General features: G+C 49.2%; 1 protein-coding gene across 1 annotated transcript in view; it reads left to right on the top strand.

Moving 5' to 3' along the window:
* The window catches only part of PCNX2 (pecanex 2), a 194,611-nt gene that overhangs the window by 108,260 nt on the left and 64,315 nt on the right, over positions 1–22,036 (top strand). Inside the window, exon 22 of the mRNA XM_081123781.1 lies at positions 20,933–21,041. Within this exon, the coding sequence (XP_080979907.1) occupies positions 20,933–21,041 (109 nt within the window). The remainder of the gene's footprint in view (positions 1–20,932; positions 21,042–22,036) is intronic.

The following is a 22,036-nucleotide window of genomic DNA, read 5'->3' as shown; positions in this document are numbered from 1 at the left end:
CGGTGTTTCTTTCTGATCCTCAGTTTCTTTAAAACGGAAAATAATGATGCCAGTCTCACCGGGTATGTTGTGAGGATTAATTAGCAGCACTATAAAAGAACTTTTTAAGTAGAACATGCTTTCCAAATACAAGGCAGAGTTTTTAAAGCCGTCGTATGGAGAGTGAAGCGACACACTGTTTAACATGGGAAGGGGCGTGGCTGCTTTCCGCACCGATCTGTCCAGCCTGCGGAGGGAGAAGCCCTGCCACGGGCAGTGGGCAGGGACGGGGTTCTCGCGGTAACAGTCTGAAGAGCGTGGCTTCTGAGCGCCTCTGCTTCTGCGGCAGGCACGGCGGTGAGCGTTTGCCGGAGCTCGGGGCCCCTCCCCACGGGTGCCTGCGGGTCAGCTGCGAGAGGCCACGCTGACGGCACACGGCCGGCTGCCCAGGGAAACAGAGTCACGGTGGCCTTTGTGCCTTCCCATCCCTGCGGCCACTGCATGCACCCTGTGCACCATGAGGGAGGGGGACCTACCGTGACACCATCCCAAACTACGCCCACGGAAATGTCTTTGCTGCTGGCATTGACTTCCACCCGCCACAGCCTTTTTGAGGCACCAATGAAAACACTAAAAATTCCAGGCAGGACCATGGAAGCAGCTTCTTCCCGCCTCTGACCGAGGGAGCATCAGCACTTAGAATTGGAATAGTCCGCCTTTCGGCTGGAGATCATGGCTATGTCTAAAAGCAAACAAACACGGAAAGGAAATGAGACAAAAGCTAGAAAACTCAGCTTACTGACTAGTGAGTCGCGAGCCGGTCCCGATGCACCCGAACCCCTTCCGGTGCCGACTCCCTCCTGTCCCCTCCCCCCAGAGGGGAATGAGATCTTCCTGGGGAAAAGGCCCGTGGATCAGTGACAGGAGACAGTGGCGGCACCAGGGTCCCACAGCCGATGCTTCTTGTGAAGACCCTGCCTGCAAACCCGCTGATGCCTTGACCCTTCTCCTACTTCAGCAGCGCTTTGAAACGGTGCTAGTGCATTTGTAGAGCCTTCTAGGACCCTCCAGGCAGCACTGCTCTCTAAGGTCATTCATCGTACAATATGAATGTTATTTGTTCAGTAGACTCTTCAGTCGTGCTCATGACAAGCTCTCTCACCCTTGCAGGAACCCCCAAGGCTCCCCCCCCCTCCGCTCCTGTTCTGCAGAATAGAGTCCTTGTTGGTTAGCCCGACCCCACCCACAGGAGGGCGGAGGCGAATGGAAGACCTTCCAGGGCATCCAGGTCCTCGGAGGGAGAGAGACTGGACCTACGGAGCGAGGTCAGAGCGTCAGGAGTGGATGGCTCCGGGGACCCTGCCAGGGTGCTACTCGCTGCCTCCCTGACCCCCGAATCCCTGAGGCCTGGAAGGTGAATGTTGGCCGGTCTCTTCCCTCTGCCAGGCCCGGTGAAAATGAAGTAGAGTCCCAGGGCCAGAGCCTACCAGGAAAGACTCCGGGCCGCCCGCCCGTGTGTCAACATAGAGGGCGGGACATTCCCAGAGGAGAGTCCGGGGCTTGTGGGCGCGGGGCCCGTCCTGGCAGGTGTGGCACTCCAGCCACACACCCATGGGCTCATCTCTGAAAGCCAGGCATCCTTCCTCACCCCGCGTTCTCTCAGTCCCTCTCCCTCCTCTCCTCTGCCCCATTAGTCATCATCTCTTTCAAGGATTAATTGACGTAATTAATCTGTAACATTTCTGGTATGCCTAGGTCTTCAGGGGACAGTAAATACACTCCAGGTGAAGACATTTGGCAGCAAGGAATATTTGGTTGTGACAGGAACACAGGTCTCAAAGGCTCTTTCGTGCTCTCCCACTGGACCAGAAGAAGTTCTTAGAAACTGTTTTGTCTTGAAATTTTTAGCAAATTTTAGTTGTTGAGTCAGGAGTTGCAAAACTCCTGCTGGAGGGAAACTGCCAGCACTTCCAGAAGCATTAGCATGAAATTCTGCAGGCCGTGGGCTCGTCGCGGGGCAGTTTAGGGAATTAAAACGAACGGGTGAGGCTGTGTGCAGACGAAGCTTTATGGGCAACAGCGCCAGAGCCACGCAAGCGGCGCCTCCTGGGTGGCTGCAGTTAACGTGCGAGCTCTTCGAAATCTGAGTTTCTAAACGGCGTTTTCCTTTGTTCTCTGTGTGCAGGTGGTAAGTCTTGCATTGAAATGGAGCCACCTATTTAGGAATGCATCCTTTTACAGAGTATTTGTTTAAAATGCTTTGCTCAAGAAAGTAATTATTTCTTTATTGGGCACACCTTGAGTGCCGGGCACCGTACCAGGGGCGGAGATCCCTAGTAAGAAGAATGACGTCGGTGCTATTTGGGGCTCTCCACAGGCCAGGCAGCTTTCAGCACTTTGCACACATTGACCTGCCTAGTCCCAACAGCTTCGTGGCCCAGAAGGTCCGTTCATTGCCCAGAGGTCTCACTGTAAGAAGGCAGAGCGGGGGTCTGCTCCGAGGCTGTACTTGGGACGCCGCCTCCCCTGCCTGGGGCATCTGGAGGGAAAGAGACAATTACAGTGAAGTACGTCGGGAGGGGACCGTTGCAGAGAATTTCAAGAGGGCACTTAAAAATGGTTCCCAGTGGCACCGAGTCCCACCTGGAAGATCAGAAACGGTGATGCTTACTGTGAGCTTTGAACAGTGGGGCAGCGAGTCCAGCAAGCAGGGCAGGGAAAGGGGAGCTACACGGAGGGACCTGCATGTGCGAAGGCCCGAGAGCAGGAGAAAGTCCGGCAGGTCCTGGGAACGGCAAGACTTTGATTAGTGTCACAGCACGGGAGGAGGGCGGTGAGAAGCGGAACCGGGAGCGTCAGGGTCTGGGCTTTACTCCTGCTCAGCAGAGTGAGGGGGTCAGAGCTGCATTTCGGAAACACCTCTTGGCTGGAGGGAGTAAAAGTGGGAACACGTGGAGTCTGGAAATTGTAGGAGAGTGTTGTAATAATCCAGGCAAGTGGCAGTGAGAACTTGAACTGTGGTGTAACACTGAGGACAGGAGAAGGGACACACTTGGGGTGTTCAGGAGGCCACGTGGGTGACAGCTAGTGATGCTGGAGGTTGGGGGAGTGGGCTGCGGGGGAAGAGCCGCATCCTGGGGAAGCTCTGGGGTCCAGCGCTCTAGTGACCGGGTGGTGTCATTAACTGGATTAGGGAGAAAAAGACGTTTGGGGGGAAATAAGTTGGTTTAGGTGTGTTGAGCTGTGGAATAAGAAGTGGTGATGACCAAAGTAAAGGCCTGTGGAGTGAGATTATTTTCCATTTCAGTATTTCAGTTTACATGGATAATACATAAATGTGTTGCTGTAATACAGTTAACAAAACAATGGAAAAGTCCAAAGGAAGTCTCTCTGTATACATACCCTCACTCCTTATCTCCTCCTCTCTTTAATGATAACTATTATAAATATTTTGGAATAACTCCTTCCATTCTGTTTTCCGAAGTATTTGCGTGCACGTGCACACACATACACACACTCATGTGCACACCACACATGCACATAAAGTATTGGGATTTTTCTTTACTTACTTTACTGCCTTTTTTGCTGAAAAATATATCTGAGAGAACTTCCATGACAGATAACACTGCCTCCTCTTTTTGATGCCTGCATAATATTCCACAGCACATACTATAATTTGACCAGCCGTTTCCCTATGGAAAGACATGTCATTTGTTTCTGATTTTTTCTGTGGTAGTTGGAACTTCAGAAACCAAAATGAAAGGGGCTTCATCTGAAAAGGGAATTTAATGGTTCACGTAACTGATTGGATGGTCCAGAGGCTTAAATTGCAGCATCTAGATCCTGTTTCTATTTCTCCATCTCTCCTCCTTGGCTTCATTCTTAGATTGGCTCTGTCCACGTGACGTAACTGTGGCCTCCAGCTTTCTTACCGCTAATGGGCCCAGAAAGACGAGAAAGCATCTCTCCTCATGGCTTCAGCTGCAACCCTGGAGACAGTCTCCCTGACTCCTCTGTGTCAGGTGCTCCTTTGTGAACAAGGAGCAGTGGCCGCAGGGATGCGTGTCCTCTTGTCAGTGAGGCCTGGAGTTCTAGCTGAAGTCCTAAGTCAGGGAGGGAAGGAGGAGAGGGCAGGCGTGGAGTGCCGGATGCCACAGCATTTGACGGCACAAACAGGATACCAGCATCCTGCTGTGCGGAGCTCCAGAAGCAGGGTTCCGGTCAGAACTGCTGGGTCAGCCGGATGCACAGGGAAGGGCCTCGACGGGGAATCCTTCCGAAAGGGTCGTACCGCTTCCAGCCGAGGCTGCCCAGCATCGAGGGCGCGGGCAGAGGGGGAGACGCAGCCAGAGGGATTGAGAAGCGACCTGTGGAGCAAGGTGAAGCGCAGTGCGGTGGTGCGCAAGGACGTGGCTCAGGAGGGAGTGGTCAGCACTGTCGGAGCTTCACAGGGGCCAAAACCCGAGCCCCAAACGGGGACACTGGATTTAGCAGAGGAGAAGCCACGGCGAGAACGCACGCGGCAGGGGCGGCAGGTAGTCAGCCTTCGAGTCAGGGCCGCCGCGCCGCTCCTGCCTCGCACCCTCCGCGCCCCGGGCAGGGCCCCGGGTGCCCTGCGCCCTCCGCGCCTGTGTGCGGGGGACCGAGCCTGGTCGCCGGCCACGGCCAGCGTGGTTAAACGGGGGTGTCTGGGGGAGCCGCGCAGCACCTGTTCAGTGGGGCTGGCTTCAAGAGGAACTCCACAGTGACGCCACTGTAAGCTGTTGGTCTTTCGTTGGCCTGGAAGAGGTGATGGCTTTAGACTTGACGTTCTCGCGTATAGAAGACTCAGTCCACTGCTCGTGCCGGGGTCAACATGCCAATATCTGTGGTGTGAACAGCGAGCGAGTGTTGGTGTTTGCGTGGTGCCACCGTCCCCAGACTTGAATGCAGAGCTTGATCCTTTGTACGAGGGAACGGATTCTTGCCATGCCGGCCAGGGCATCGCGGGCAGCAGTGTTGTTTTCCCCTTCCCATGGCTGTCTGCCCGCCTCGGGTTTGGGGTGGTCACACCTGCACCCTCCTCCCTCACCGGGCAGTTGTGTGGGCTCATTCTCACTGTCCTGAAATACGGTGGCGGCATCCGTGTCATCTTTTTGGCTAAATAATGTTGAACGCTGCTCCATTTTACACTTCAGTTTATTTTTAGTTTACTTTCTCACTGAGTTGAAGAATGGACTCGTCAGCTTTATTGATCTGTTTCATAATTCTGGAATCTTCAGGAAGATTGCCTCACGGTTTCCTCTCTGTTTCATAATAACATCAGTTCAAAGGTTCAAAATAACCTGCCGGCCTGAGTATGCGTTGGGTTGTGGGACTCATCAGTAAGTCAAATACAAACGTCAATTAATCTGAAGATTATTAGGGAGATTTTATAAAGTCTCTTCGTGAGTAAGGTAAGTAGGGGCGAGTTACAGTTGCTTTGATGTTGAGTTGTCAGTCTTTGGGAGGGACTACCCCGAAACAGAAGTAGGGAGACTGGCGGTATCTCATCGCAAAGTGTAGAGTTTGATTCGACAGCTACAGTTTAGGGACTAGTGGGTGTCACCACGCCCGCTTCCTGAGCTGTCTGAGGAATGGGGGTGCTCCAGTAGGAATTCCCACGTAGAGCTTAGTCTAGTGGGGGAGACAGGAAAGTTACAGACAGCAGAGCTAGGCTACCCCGTCGGCACTCTGAAATCCTGATTTCTCTCTCAGCTCCTACTCAGAGATAAACCTTTGGAAATATATCAGGTCTCTACTCCGTTTCACCACCTCCACTGCTGGCATTTTGGTCCTAGTATCACCACCTCTCACTTAAGTTACTGAAATAATCTAAAAGGCCTCCCTGTTTCCACCCTCACTACCTTGCAGCCTACTCTTAACAAAGTGGCCAGAAAGAGAAGTTTTTTAAAAAAAATAAACTTATTTTTCCTGGCCGGCATGGCTCAGTGGTTGAGCATTCACCCATGGACCAGGAGGTCACAGTTTGATTTCCAGTCAGGGCACATGCCCGGGTTTCGGGCTTGATCTCCAGTAGGGGGCGTGCAGGAGGCAGCTGATCAATGACTCTCATCATTGATGTTTCAATTCTCTCTCTCTCTCCCTTCCTCTCTCTTAAATCAACAAAAACACATTTAAAAAAATAAACTTATTTTGAAATAATTTTAAGTTTATAGAGAAGATTTGGAAATAATAGAGTTCCCATATATTCCAGACTCAGTTGCCCCATTTAACATTTTACATTAGTATAGTGCATTTGTCACAATTAATGAACCAAAATTGATGTTGTTATTAACTAAAGTACATACTTAATTCAGATTTCCTGAACTTTTAAATTTAATATGCCTAGAGGTGTGTGTGGGGTATGTGCGTGGGTGTGTGTGTGTGTGTGTGTTCATCCTGCTCGGTGTTCTTCGAGTTACCTAGATTTGTGTCTTGGTGTCTGTCATTAATTTTGCAGGTTCTCAGCTATTATTACTTTGGTATTTTCCTCTGATATCACAATTACGCATGTGCTACATCTTTTGATATTGTCCCCCAGTCTCTGGGTGTCCTGGTTTTGTTTCAGTGTTTTGCTTCACAGTTCACTTAGGGACATTTTTATTGACATAGTTTCAAACTCACTGATTCTTTCCTTGACCGTGTCCAGTCTACTGATGGGCCCATTAAAGGGATTCCTCATTTCTGTTCTGATGTTTCTGATTTCTAGTTTTTCTTTTAAAACACAAACCAGATCTTGTCCCTGTTCAGAGCCCTATAATGGCTCCCCATTTCCTACAGAGTAAAAGCAGTATCCCTCCCACTGGCCCACAGACCAGCGCCAGCTGTCTGCCCATTGCTGCTCTGGCCTCCTTTCCTGGGCTCTCCATTACTGCTCCAGTCTCCTCTCCTGGGCTCCCCATTACTCCTCTGGCCTCCTCTCCTGGCTTCCCCATTACTGCTCTGGCTTCCTTTCCTGGGCTCCCTGTTACTGTTCTGGCCCCCTCTCCTGGGCTCCCCATTACAGCTCTGGCCTCCTCTCCTGGGCTCCCCATCCCAGCTCTGACCTCTCCTGGGCTCCCCGTTACAGCTCTGGCCTCTCCTGGGCTCTCCTTGCTCGACGCAGCTGTCCTTGTGGGTCTGCATAGTGAGGCCGGCTCTCACTCTAGAACCCTCGCTCTGGCCGTAACCTCTGCCTGAAAATGCTACTCCCCAGACATCCCCTGGGCTCAGTGCATCAGCTCCTTTAGGGCTTTGCTCAGATCTCACCTTCTCAGGCAGACCTACCGCCTGGTTTCAGGTTGCACCTCTCCCTGCTCCACCCTCCACCTAGCCTCCCAAACCTTTCCACTGCTCCATGTCTGCGCTTTTGCATTCATCACCTTCTAACGTGCCCTGTCACTGACTTGTTTATGCTTCTACTGTCTCTCCCACTGGAATTCATGCTTCAGGCAGGCAAAGGCCTGTGCCTGTTTAGTGATATGTCCCAATTTCCAGAACAGGGTGTGGCACACAGTAGGTGCACAGTAAACCTCTGCGGAACATTGAATGTTGCTCATTTGCACTGACTCTTCAGTAATGTATCCACAGTCACTCACAGCCAGACTTGAACTCGGACCTGTTCCCTGTCTGCCCAAGCGCAGGAGTCATGAATGGTTTGCAGAAGGGTCACGCAGCCCCCGCAGGAACACAGTGCACCTTCCGGGTCTCAGGGATACATGGTCACCGTCGTTGCCAGCAGGGTGGAGCAGGAGAGGAATTTCACAAGCTCAGTAACAAAGGACACAGTCCACTGGGTCTATGTTCCCGGGAAAACTGGAGATTCCCCAAGTGGCAGGACCCGGGGTGCGCTTGGTTATTTCCCAGCACCTGGGGTTTAACAAAACGCAGGCCCATGGTGATCCCTCAGTGCCGAGTGCTTGAATTCAGTTGGGAGCTCAGAGACGGAAAATCTGGTTTTTGGAAACTGAGGTCTTAGCTTGGATGTGGTGGCTGGGTGACATTTTATTATTTTAGCGAGATGACGATGCACAGAGCGGGGCAGCGATACGTGGGAGGAAGAGGCTTCTGGCTGAGCATGCGGGTCACTCGAGTTCCCTGCTGGAGCTTTCTGGTGCGTTTGGGTCCCCTTGGCTTCCCGTGTGCTGTGAATCCTGTGTGGCTGCCTCGCCCGCCTGCTGTCCCGCTCACCGCGGGAGCTCACGCGTGGCCAGGGAAGCCTGCTGCCCGTCACTGCGGGCTCTGCGCTCCGCAGCCAGCCGCCCCTGCAAAGAGAGGGGCCGCACAGCCTGCTTCCCCAGTGGTGACAAGCCGATGCATCCGCCGGCTGTGGCCACAGCCATGGCCCTGCTCTGACAGCGAGCGAGCCCGCCCGGAGGTGCCCGAGCATCCTCTAGTCAAGGGTAATAGCCCAACACATCAGCTTTCCTGTCTCCCACTCCCCGCACAGCACCCACCCACCCACCAGGGCGGCGGGTTTCCCTTAACCACGCACGTTCCTGTGGTTCACCTCCCCCCACCGGAGACGGCGAGCCGGGGTGCGAGTTCCACCGGTTCTTCAGTTTCCTTTCACTCTCTTGCCAAAGCGAACAGCGACCAACACAGGGCTTTAGCTGCACTGTTCCAGGCTCTACATAGTCAGCTGTGTCCCTGCTGATCCGTCAGAGGTATTTACGGGCTCCCATTTATTTTAAAGTCTGCGTGTTTCTCTACGGCAGGAGGCTGCCCCTGGCTAAGCGCTGTGGCCCCTCCGGCCCGGACAGTGGTGACAGACCTTCATTAAGGCCCAAAATTGAAGAGCAGCTGCGCATGAATCTTCGCAGAAGTGGGGAGATGATGTGTTTGAGACACAGAAAAGCTGCTGGAGTGGCTCCAGGGAATTAGGAGAGGTGACAACTCTAGACTCTCTGCTGAAAGGATTCTGAACACCTTCCCTGCTCAGTAGCTAGGAGTGTCCTCATTAAAGTGCTTCCTGGAGACAGGGCTCCATTTGGTGACGAGTCAGGTGACGATCTCCTTACGAGGCAGTGGCTGGCAGTTGTCATTCTTCATGGGGTGGAGGCTTCTGGCTCCACAGGATGTCCATGGAGGAACCTGCAGATTCCCAGTGGAGTCCTTTACCTGGCGCTCATGCTCAGGAAGGGTCTCGCGGTCACCCACGCTCCCACCCTCTCCTTCCTCGAGCTATCGGCTCTGGAGGTACTGCGGGGTTTTCCCCTCAGTTGAAGAAAGGCTGTTGATGAGACTGAGACGGTTGCTATACAAGTTTAAAATGTCCAGGGAGCAAGAGGGTAAATACCTCTCTAATCAGGAAAATCAGTGGCATGTAAGTGAGAATCGGGGTAACCAGAGGAATCCCACTGAACCATGCCCACTCTAGCCATGGGTTATGTCACTTGATGAGTTGGGAAAGCACCCGAGGCTTTCATTCACTCCTCGTTTCACTTTCTGAAAAACACTATTGAACTTAGTCTGCCCTGTGCCTCTACCGCTTATCTGCCGAAAGCTAAGTGTATAATCCAGGGCCTGCAGCCAGTGACCATACACTCCACTGAGGATCAGGGCGAGAAAGACATAAAGAATACTTCTGAAACCAGGTCGTAGGTGCGATAAGGAAAATAGCATGTATCTGTTGAGTACGTATTATACGCTGAGTCCTAAGCCAAACAATTACGTGCATTATTTCATTTAACCTTCACAATACATTTCTGAAACAGGTACCATGACCACAGCTACGCTGCAGATGAGAAATCTCAGTGGAGTGAGACTAGTCCAAGATCACACAGCCGGTGAGGGACAGAGCTGGGGGATCAGAGCCCAGGTCTGTCCAACTCCCACGTGCATCCTTCTACCAGGACGCTGTCCTGCCTTCCGTGTGATGTGAAGCTCTAAGCAAAATATGTGGGGGCCCCAGAGGGAGCAGCTAATTAGGGCAGCGGGGGAAGAGTAGCAGGGAGAACTTGGAACTACTCTATAATTCCACTTTATTTCTTCTACTGACCTATTACTTAGGCCTCTTTTTTTAGCCATTGCTCTCACATTAAAAATATGAAAACTTTAATTAGAATGACCTTCAAATAATATTGTACCACTCCATGTAGGGATGTCAACAGTTCCCTCCCTCCCACCCTTCGTGGTGCTATCATACATTTTTTTATATGCTACAAACACCTAATACATTGTTACTATTTTTGCTTTAGATCCAACGTACACTTTTAGAGCAATTGAAAATAAGAAAAATCATATTTTATTGTCACTTGTTCCATTTATGATGCTCTATTTCTTTGTGTGCATCCAAGTTTCCAACCTATATCATATTTCTTCTACCTGAAGAACTTCCTTAAACAATTCTTGTGTGTAGGTCTGTTGACAATAAACTGTCAGTTTTATTTGTCGGAGAAAGTATTTCTCATTCATTTTTGAAAGATACATTCACTGGGTATAGAATTCTATGTTGTTGACCCCTGCGCGCACCCCCGCTTTAGCGCTTTAAAAATGTTACCCCAGCGTCTCCTGGCTTACGTTACAATGACACACCCATGCAGTTCTCACTTTTGTTTTTCTCTGTGTAGTGTCCCTTTCTTTCCTGGCTGCCTTCAGGATTTTCTCCTAATCCTGTTCCCAGCAGTTTGATTATGATGGGCTGGTTGCTGTGCAGGACTTGTTACTTGTTTGTTTATTTATTTGTCTGCTTGTGTGGGTATCTGCCCTCCTTGGTGTTACCTGGTCTTGAATCTGTGGCTCAGTGTCTGTCATTATTTTGGAAACGTGCTGGTTATTATTTCTTCTAATGCTTCTTCTGGCCAGTTCTCTTTCTCTTCTCTGTCTGAGGTTCAGAACATGCGAGCATTAGTTGGATTTCGTTCTGAAGCTCTTGGGTACTCAGTAATGTCTTCTTTTTGAATTTGCTCAGATTCTTTGTGTTTCATTCTAGGTCATTTCTCTTGACCTGTCTCTAAGGTCATTGGCCCTCTTCTTGACTGTGTTAGTGTGATGACTTACTGAAAGCATTCTGTACCTGTGGCTGTGTTTTCCGGTTTTATCATTTTCATTTGGGTCTTTCTTTTATAGTTTCCATCTCCCTGCTGAAATGTCCCATCTAATTTTCCATAGTGTGTTCCTTTCCATTAGAGCCCTTAACATAGTTCCACATATGTGTCATATATGAGTCTTGCTCTGATTATTACTTTGTCTTTTAGGAGTATATTTTTTCTTGCCTTTTTGCATGCCTCATAATTGTTTGTTCAAAGCTAGTCATCTTGTAGAAGACGACTGAGAATAAAGTAAATAGATTGCATGCCTGGAACTGAGCATGCCTTTCCTCCTGCTAAATGTTTACTGCAGGAATCTGAGTTAATCTAGTTAGGAGGTTGGCCACGTCGGGGTGTTGTTGCCGTAGTTACGTGCAGGGCACCACAGGCTTCAGAACTCCTGGAGGGAAACTTGTGTTTAGGTTGAGAGTTGGTTTGCCAGAGCGGCGTCTGCTCCGTCCCCAGCTGTAGGTCTGTGCTGCACCTCCGTGTGTCCCTCTGCCTGCCCTGTGCCATCTGTCCTCTCCCATCGGTATCTGCTTTTACTTTTTACTTGAAACTTGTTAGCTTGGTGGTGGGGGGCGAGGGTTGAAGGGCAGGACCTTCTCTGTTTTCTAAACCTGTCCCAGGCCTTCACAGTGTCCCTTTGTCTCAGGGATGTGTCCTTCTGAGTTCTGGCCCTCCTCCAGCTGCAGCTGTGGGCCCAGCAGGCACTCCTGCCCCTTGCTCGGGAGTCGGGTCTTTGCTGCTGTTGTCATCCCTCCCCCAGCTGCAGTAGTTTTCTCCAGTTCCCTAAAGATAGCAGTGTTCTCCTGTGGAGAGGTGGGGAGAAAGGGTCTAGCAGAGCTCTGTGCCCATGCACAGGCCTGCTGCTTCCTTCCTTCAGGTCTGGACCACTTCATATACTTTCTTAGGATTCCCTCCAGTCTTCTCTGTGAGCACCTAATGGAGTTCATGGAAGAGGGACCTGCAATTCCTATGGTCCCAGGGGCTTCGCAGTGTCCCACCAGCCCGCCCTCGGCTGTCACCAGTTCATTAACTCTTCTAACCAAACTCTTCCTCCCAGGGGCGGGTTGCCTCTGCCCAGGTGAGCAGTTACTTCTTGTCTGCTTTCTCCCTGAAGGTGTCTGTCTCTCCTTCACTGTGGGCTAGCTCACTGCTCTACAGCCTAGTTCTTCAAGTTGAAAAGACAAGTCATGAATTTGAAGTTTGTCTGGCTTTTTTTTTTATTGTAAGGGTGGGAGGGATGCTCTTTTCAGCTTTGTGTGTCCCAAAGAACAGACCAGAAGCCCTTTGAACTACTTTTTAATTTTACATGAAATGTTGATCAATTTGGTATATTAGTCAGAAGCTTTTGATGGCAGGCGACAAAAACTCACAAGAAAGGATGGGTCTCGCTTGAAACCCCGCCGCAGCCGGAGCCGGCAGTGGTGCCAGGGCTGTGCCCTTCGCTCTCTCTCCTGCTTGCCTTTGCTCGACTCCGCGTGGCCCGGTCCCTTGCACCTTTCCTTCATGCAAGGAACAGGGTGGCTGCCAGAAGCCTCTCCTTCGCTCAGCAGCCCTGCTCGAGGTGACATTCTGCGGCCTCTGCTTACTCCTGCCCCAGTGATCATCTGCAGAGGGGACAGCAGGCCGTGGCCGGCCTGGTGTGGACCAGGTGACCACCCCGGTGGCCAAGGTCAGGGGAGTACACTGGCTTTGCATAACCTCCTAGATAAGCGTGTGACGTTTTCTTCAGCTATGGTTTTAAATTAATTTTTACAACCTAGACGTCTGTCAGTAGCGCAGTGACCAGTACACTGTCGGGCAGACAGTGGAGGATTACGCAGCTAATTGGAGGTGAGGCAGAGCGGAGTGTACCACCGATAGAGATGTCCGTGAGACAAGAGGTAACGAACCAAATCTCAGGACAGCATATATTGCTAATTCAATTTAAATAAAAAAGGGATACACACACACGCATTGCACTTGTGTATGCGCAGAAAATTCCAGAAAGGATGCCTCCTCAACCGCCCATTAACTGGCTGGTGCTAGAAGTAGGTCGGAATAAAGTGGGTAACAGAAGCTTCCACCTTACGGCTCTGAGCCATTAGGTGTTTAAAAGTGAGACTATATTACTACATTTGTATTAAAATATCATACGTTTTGAAGGCAGCACATTTCCATTACATGACCATCACTACGGGAATCACTTTATTCGTCTGTGTACCAGGTCGATGCCGTGTTTTTACAGGTATAAACTCTCAGGACAGAACATAAGTTAGACAGCCGGGAGGTGTGTGGGGGGTGGGACGGACAGGAGGACATCCTGAAAAGATGGAGGGAAAGCCGCCTCATAGCTGCGTATATTAGAATTATCGTTTCTCCGCTGAAAATGCTGTCCACGCAGCATGTGCCTTGAAAGGAGACTGAAGAACTTAGCCTCCTCCCCAAGGCAGCGTTCACTGCACGAAGGAATTTAATGGACCTTGGAGAGGAAGGAATCCCCATAACAGAACCAGAAAGCTGGCTTTTCTCCACGGGGGAGAATAGGCTAGAAAAGCCCCAAACCGACATGGGGAACCTGTGTCCTACGTAGAGCAGTTGGATGAGAGTACAACAAGGAATGTAAAGGATTAAGGAATTGAAAGGAAGGCGGAGTGTACGCGTAAACTATTATTTTCACCCCTTCGCTCCAAGGTCACCTTGAGCAGGATGCGTCAAGGAAAAGGTAACACTCACCAGTTCCTGTCATCACCTGATTCTTCCCCGGGGAAGTCCACCCTCACCGCCTTCCTCAGCGAGCCCCCCTGAACCGGCACCCAGCCAGAAGCACTCCCCACGCAGGATGGCATTTAATTCCTAATTCTCGGGGGTCTCAACAAGGCCCTAGATGGGTGCATTGCTGCCTCTGGGTAGGTTATAACATTTCAGCGTGCCCTGGTGCCTTCATTTGCATTTATGGATACACTAATTAGTTATGAAATATGACCCTAACTAATGTTTCCTGTCATGTTCTCCTAGGGGTCTGAATTTGCCTGGCTGCATAGGGTCGGCTAATCAAAGACCCCGGGCTGGCTGCACTTTCCTTCATTAGCTCCCATTCATTTGCCTAAGTAGCTCCCCCCTGCCGGGCACTCTCAGCCCTGCCTTAGCCCCGGTTCTCATTTTAGATGCAGTTTTCCAAACTGCGCTTCACAGGTGATAAACTGTTACCCAGGTTGCTGTCTCCTCTCTTAGTTTTTACTCCCCTTAACGGTTCTGTTTTCACTTCGCTGTTGTTGGTTAATCAGATTCCTCCTGCCTGATGCTTCTTGCCTGGAAAACTCTGCTATTATTTTACATTTTATTATTAAATATGGTGTTTACTGCAATATAGCACTCATGTCCTTCATCAGGTTTAAGAAAAACGCTTTTATTAGTGGGATGCAAGGGATTTTTTTTTGGAGTGAGCATTGAATTTATTTTCTGACATTCTTCCTGCATCAATTGAGCATCATGTTTTTCTTTTTTTACTTTTTTCATTTTTAAAATATACTGACATTTTTTCTAGTACTAAAGCATTACAAGATGAACCAAATTTGATCATGATATATTTTATATATTTATAGATTCATTTTGTAAATATTTTACTGAGGAATTTTACATTTATATTAATAGATATAAATAGATATTAATAGATATATTTTCCTTTCTCGTAATATTCTCATTCACTTTTTATATTAACAATACTCTCCCAATGTAAACTGTGAGGTTTTTCTAAGATGCACATTTTAAGGCTATATATTTTCCTATATAAACTCCTTTGGCTGAGTCCCACAGGTTATGATAGATACTACTGCTTTTCATTGTCATTCATTTTAAAATATTTTGTAATTTTTGACTATTATTTATTCTCAATTAATTCAGTGTTGTGTTTGTTGTTATATCCAAATGCAGACTTCGCAGTTATTATTACTATTGTTATTTTTTTTCTCTTTTTACTGTTGTCTTCTAATTTAATTGTAAAGCAGTTTGCATGATATCATTTTTTAGCATTGGTTAAGACTTCTTTTGTAGTTTAGTAAGTTATATCTTGGAAATGTACATATGCTTGAAAATTCTATTCTTTTCTTTGGTTAGCTGCAAGATTCTAATACACATATCTCTAAGATAAAGCTTGTTGATTCTCATATCTCTAAGATAAAGCTTGTTGATTCTGTTGGTCAACTATTTTATATGCTTATTTCATTAAACTATCATTTTCTGAGATGCATGTCTTAAAACCTCTCCCTATGATTACAGATTTGTTCATTTTACCCTAATCTTGTCCATTTTTATTTTAGATAGCTTGAGATTATGTAGTTAACTATGTACATTCCAATTATTTTAACTTCCTGGTGACTTTTATCATTATGTACTGCTGTTTTTTTAGAGTAAAAGTCTATTTTGGCAAATATTAATATAGGTACACAAGCTTCCTTTCAATTAGGACTTACCTGGTGTTTTGTTTGTTTTTTTAATCCTCTTATCTAAAACTTCCTAAGTCATCTAATATTTCTTATAAAATCAACTATAAAAGGAAGACTTTTCCTTTTAACACAGACTAGGAATCTGTATATTTTAATAGGCAGATTTTATGTTTGCATTTACTGTGATTACTAATGTGTTTTTTCCATCATGATATTGTGTGTTCTATATTTATGATTTTCTTTGTTTCCCCACCCCCACCACTTCTTTCTTGCCTTTGATTGACTAGAATGGACTTTGATTCCCTTTCCCTCTAGTGCTTTGGAAATTGAATTGTGTTTCTAGTCCTTTAGTACAATAAATCCATTTTTTTTTTATTTTTTTTTTTATTGATTTCAGAGAGAGGAAAGGAGAGGGAGAGAAAGAGAGAAACATCAATGATGAGAGAGTCATTGATCGGCTGCCTCCTGCATGCCCCCCACTGGGGATCAAGCCTGCAACCCGGGTCTGTGTCCTGACCGGGAACTGAATAAGTCGGTGCTCAACCGCTGAGCCGCACCGGCCAGGCCTGTGAATCCATTTTTACCCATTCCTTCTGGAACATTTTTCTACTCCCCACATCACTACCTTTGCCTCACAAAGTCTGATAACTTCCCCCAATTCTTTTGTTCCTGCCTTTAACCACACCCGAATTTATTAACCATTCCCCCTTGGACCTCCAAGCGCCTCCCCCTGTGAATTCAGCTCACCTTCAACTTGGCAGCCAGTTTCCTTTCAAGCTTCCTTGTTCCTTCCAATTCAAGCCTTGGTAATTACAAGCTTTGTATAAAGTTTTCTGAGGTGCATTCTTCCTGAGAAGGAAACTAGCTGAATTTGACAACAAAATGCAAAAATAAAAGCAAGTGACAGAACTAATATGGAGACTCATGAGCTGGAGCAGGAGGAGAGGTGAGGACTGGGGTTGGGAGGGAAAGGTGCACTTGAATCAAGTGGGATAGTATATGCGCAGCTCCCCAAGACAGGGCCCAATGTGGGGACAGTCAGTAAACGGGGAGTTATTTCACTGGGGGCGGGAGCCCCAAGAGAAGGGTGGCATAGGCCTCATTTCCGATGCCTGAGGGAGGAAGTGTGTTGGGGTCACCTTTATTTGGCGACACTCTGTTAGGACGGCTGTGGATTTATGCAGGTTGTGTTTCCTGTCTACAGCAGAGATATAGCAGCACGTCTATGCCTAATTGAAAAGATCTTTCCAAAATAGGTCACTTGAAATGAGAGTATTTATGGTGTTTTCCTTTGGGAAACAGCCAGAATTACTGCACTGTGACTTCCTTTACTCTTTTTATAGTTTGTATTTTTTTCAGCAGAAAAGACCCAAATGACTTTGTTTTCTCTACGGCCGTTCTTGGGTAACTTGCGAAGCTTGTTACACTCTAGCAGGGCTGAGATTTCAAATCTGGAAGGCAGAAAGTTAGGAATGAGGTAAGCTTCCTAAAAGCAAAGGCCTCAAACTGTCTAAGAAGATGCAAGTTCCTGGCTGGTCTAACTGGGCTTCTATTTAAAGCTCATCAGGGGAATGGCAGGTTGCTTTGGCAGCGCTTCCGAGGAAGGTGCTGGTGCTGTTGTTTATTAAGTCTTATCAAGAGCGTTTCACTATTTTATACACAACAGCCTAAAGCGCGTCTTCATATGCGCGTCTAATGAGTGATGGATACTCAGGTTTCCTTTTGTGCTTACACGTTACTTTTTTGACGTTACAAATTTTTCATGTTTTCACCTGATTTTACCCTTGAAGAGAAGCGCAGAGTATAAAAGCAAAATGAAATCGAGGGTTTCTAACCCAGGTCACACATTCGGAATAAAGCACGGAAGCCATGTCAGTCTTCGTGGAGCTTTGCGTTAAAAAGCACAGATGGCCTCTGGCCTGACCTTCCGAGGGCCTCGTGACTGTGTCCAGGCTGCAGGGTGGCGTTGTCGCTGATCAGTGGCGTTTGTGCCGTAAGGGCGCGCCAGGGCCCAGCAGACCCCTTCCCCGCTGCAGCTGGACAGGGGTCCGTTTGTCGTGTCCACGCTTGTCTTGCTGCCCCTTGCTGTCAGCAGGAGGCCGAGGCGGAGGACACCTCCCTGGGGCAGTTTTCCTGCTGCTGTCCCTCACAAAGGCTCACCGTCTGCGGGAGACGTGGGAAAGGCTGGGGGTGGAATTATCACCGATGGAGAATCTGGTTTCCCATGAGCCAGTGACTCCCTGCCTGTGCTAAGCCTCTCTGAGCCTGGTTCCCTCCTTTGAGGAGTAGGAGGACCTGGACTTGGTGAGTTTCAGTTGTTTCATTGTTTTCATTTTTTTAAGATTTTTTGAGAGAAAGTGAGGGAGAGGGAGAGAGAAGCATCCATATGAGAGCAAAACCTTGATCGGCTGCCCCCTGCACGCCCCACACTGGCATGTGCCCTGACCCAGAATTGAACTGGCAACCCTTCGATGCACAGGGCAATGCCCAGCCAACTGAGCCACACCGGCCAGGGCAGAATTTCAGTTGTTTTAGAGGAGGCTCTAAAATTTCCTGATTGTGAGCTAAGTTCATCCTCAAAATAAGACTTGTCCTAATATTTATTCATCAAACTCTTATATTGCACTTACTTGCCAGTCTCAGTTCTACGTCCTTAACAAAGATGACGTCATTTAATCCTCAGACAACACTGTGAGGAAGTGCTGTGACCATCCCGTGATGGGTGCCAGCTGGGGCTCAAACCCGGGCAGCGGGCCCTGCAGCCCAGGCTCTCAGACGTTGCGCTGGGTTGGCATCTGGCATGTCTGCAGCGCCTGCTGTCTGCCGGGCTTCGCGGCGGAGCGTGAATCTCCGCTGTGGAGGAATCCCAGATGCGTGAGCTCAGGAGCGCTGGCTGCTCCCAGGTCAGGACAGCAGAGTGTGTGTCAGGAGCTGCATATTGAAAATCTCTTACAAAGCTTCTGTTTTATTCTTCGCAGTGTTTGTGAAGAAAAACAAGGCACGGAGAGACATAGGAAAAGAGCAGAGCTACCTGGGGCCTTGGCTGCAATTAGGCGCGAGAGTGCACGTCTCCGATTGCTGGGTTTGCTTGTGTGCAAATACAAGCTGCTGTGCTAAGCAAAAAATAATTGTGATAGATTCATTTAATCACAGCGCAGCACAGTGGGACTTGTTAGAGCTTTGAACTTGCGGATGAGGCTGTCCCTGGGGCTGCTGGGCTGATGGTACCTGCTACACCTGACCCACTTACAGGCTCTTTCAGAAGGTGGATTAAAACCTTCGCAGGACATTGTCATGCCCTGAAATCCCAACAGGAGTAGGTCTCCGTGACCCGTGATTCATCTTTAGGGTATTTGAGGGGTCACACGTCATAAGGTAATGCTGTTGATGCCTGCAGTTTTCACTGAGGCATGAGTCACAGGTTAATTCTCAATAAATAGACTAAGAGTTCTTAGTGGGGTGACCGGAGCTTTCAAATCCAGAGGTATTTTGCCTGGTGGAGTTTCGAGCAAGTTCGTGCAAGAGCGCCCGCCACCGCCCCCCAGGACCTGGCTTGTGGTGTCCCGTGGAGGCACGTGTTTGAGTGTCTTCCCTCTTGCAGTTAGCATGCTCCCCTCCGGCTGGGCTAACAGCAGGGAGGGAAGGAAACGATATTGGCCTTTAGGAGAATTCTTTTAGCAGAAGTGAGTCAGGCGTTTGCGTCTGTGTTCGAACCGTCCGTCTCTCCGTCTGTCCAAGGCCCCTGTGGACTGATAGAAAATTCAGTGCTGGGGAGAAGACTGGTTTCTCCCTGAGCCTAAGAGACGTGACCTCAAGCTCACATAACAGAGGAAACTGCTGTGCTCTCAGTTGTCAGACTCTCAAGGCACCGGGAGCCCTGGCGTCCCGTCCAGAATGGATCCAGGAGCCGAAACCCACCAAGGACCAGAACTGAGCGGCCCTTCTGAAAGGACTGGGAAGTGGAGTCATTGGCAAAACAAACGGCGGCTTCCCTTCCCAGAATTCATATTCCCTTCAGTTCTCGAGACCAACCTTACCATCTCTCCGTTTCTTACCTTCCCTCTGTCCGCCCTTTCTCTGTCTTTCCTGCTCCCCCTCCCTCCCCTCTCCCCTCCTCCCCTCTCCCCTTCCTTCCCTCCCTCTCCTTCTCCCTTCTCTCCACCTCTCATTCCTCAACGCTAGGTCTGTGTGTGACTAGAGTCCCTGGTGGACACGTGTGGGCCCCTGGGCCCTTTACACAGCCAGATGCCTGCGCCTTCTAAGAATTCCACGTGGCTGTGCCTGCGAGGGACCTTTCATCTGTGGCTCTTCTTGTGTGGCCGGCCCAACGATGTTTAATTCTACTTTACGGTTTTTCTCTAAAGGACAGGATATTAGTGAGCCTGTGATGGGAAGAAAGTGAGAGAGAGATTTGGGGAGGAGTCTAGCTAACCCCATGTTGCCTCGTTACACGTGCGTGGAACCATTCAGAGGACCTCCTCTCTCGGTCCCGAGTCACAAGGCTGGCCTTTCCCGGGAGGGCTGTTATCGGATCCTTAAAGCTCCCTGGTGGTGCTGCTCCCCCACCTTCGCCTCTTCCCGCGTGGTCTTCTGACGACCCGTGGATCACCTGCTGGCCCGGGGGAGAATCCTGAGTTGTTTTCCCACTCACGCCCTGGCCTTGGTGCCCGCATTTATTGTCTCGCGTGCTGCCAGTGTAGGAACTTCCAGTCCAGTCCTTTCCGAATGGATGGGGAGTGTGTGTGGAGTTTGGGGGGCCATCTGGAAGGCTACCTGCTGACTCCACGTGGAAGTGGCAGCAGGGGACTCGTCCCTTAGATCTCGCCACGGGGCAGAGGCCTCCGCCAGGGCACCTGTTCTGCGTCCTTCCCACATTCACATCTGCGTCTCCAGCAAAAGCCACGGGGCGCAGTGCCCCTGCTGTTCACTCTTAGTCCACAAAGGTCTCTTCTCTCCACCCCCTGCTTCTCCCCAGAGCTCAGTTTTTCCCATGCTGGCTTGTCTGGCGAAGGCGACAATCGCCACATCCTGTCTTGGTGTCTAAAGTACTTGTGACGTGTAAGTCAGTGCTATGGAGCCGTTTTCCCAAAAGAGCAGCTGGAGAGCCAAGGTGAACCTAATACACGGAAACCCGAACAGCGTCAGTGATGAGACGTGTGCGTGAATCTCCCTCTAGATGACCCACTTGAAGGCGGGAGGCCGGGCCGGGGGTGTTTCTGTAAGGAACGCAGACATGCGCCTTGTCCGTGTGTTGGCTGAAATAACCGATTCTGTGGGATGAAACCACAGGTTTGTTCTGATCACCTTGCGGGTGTTTTAAAACATCCTGAAGCAGCTGCCTGGGGATAGGACAAAGGGACGTACAATCAGAGGCCGGCAGGAGCCCCCCACTTTCCTCACCGTAACACGCGTGTGCTTCGGACGACCTTCCCAGGACGCCACTGGCGCTGTGCTTCTCACCTCTGATCCGTCTTTCTCTCCTTCTGCTTTCAGCTCGGGGACCTGCTGCAGAAGTTACAGTTCGTCATGACATACGTGGCTCCTTGGCAGATGGCGTGGGGCTCCTCGTTTCACGTGTTTGCTCAGCTCTTCGCCATTCCTCGTATCCTTTGCACTGCTGCTTTCAGCCCCATTTCTTGGACGCAAGCTTTTCACTGGCCCGGCAAGGAAAGGACATTAGGGTCTTTATGATCACATTTTAATGGGGACAGGCAGGCACTCTGGAGTCCCTTCCGGCCACGGAGCCGTAAAAGATGGTCCCTAATTCTGACCTCCTCCTGCTTATGCATATTCAGGAGTTACTTTGTTTTTTCCTGATTCTTCCATTTCCCATGCCCAGATCTGCAGTAAGTGATCCTGTCTTTTAAGTGGAAAATTACTGCTTAAATGATTCCATTGACTTGTGCAAAAGGGTGTAAAATCGATTTGCTATATTTAAACACTATGGGTGGGGTCGATGTAGTCAATATGTTATTACAGATTTTATAACATATTATGATATAGTTTGGTTGCTATATACTTAATAATATAAAAAAACCCAGAATTAAGTGCAAACAGAATTACTCCAACGCTTTGAAGACTAAAACCATAATTTGTAGTTTTGTTTTGCAGTTGCTATTAGCCGAGCAACTTAGCTTTATCATTTGTAGTTCATTAGGTTTCCTATTTTTAAGTGTTTTCATCACGAGAATTAGTTTTAATTTACTTCAAAACAAATGTGAGCTGCTCCGTCTAAAGATCACTTTGATGCACTAAAGTGTGTGTGTGTGTTGGGGAGGGGGGAGCGAGAGTGTGTGTATGGGGCGATAGGAAGGGGGGGAGAGTGAGGAATACAAAACAATCTTGAGAAGGGAGATTAGACAAAAATATCCTTGAGTCAGGCCTAAAATTTGCTGCCCTCAAAGCTTTTCCTTCCCTCTGATTTAACACTTTTTAAACTTCTGTTTCCGAGGACGTGGTTGAGGGCTACCTGCACCGGGACCCCTGGACCAGTTTGCTAAACAGATCCCTGAGCCTGGCACAGACTTTTAACATCACATTTCAGGGGGTGGATCCTGGGATCCCCCTCTTCACAAGCCTCCCAGGTGGTTCACACCC

This window comes from Miniopterus schreibersii, assembly GCF_964146895.1.
Source record: "Miniopterus schreibersii genome assembly, chromosome: 21".
Taxonomy (NCBI): domain Eukaryota; kingdom Metazoa; phylum Chordata; class Mammalia; order Chiroptera; family Miniopteridae; genus Miniopterus; species Miniopterus schreibersii.
Note: the sequence above shows the minus strand (reverse complement) of the source record. Positions and strands in the feature narration are given on the sequence as shown.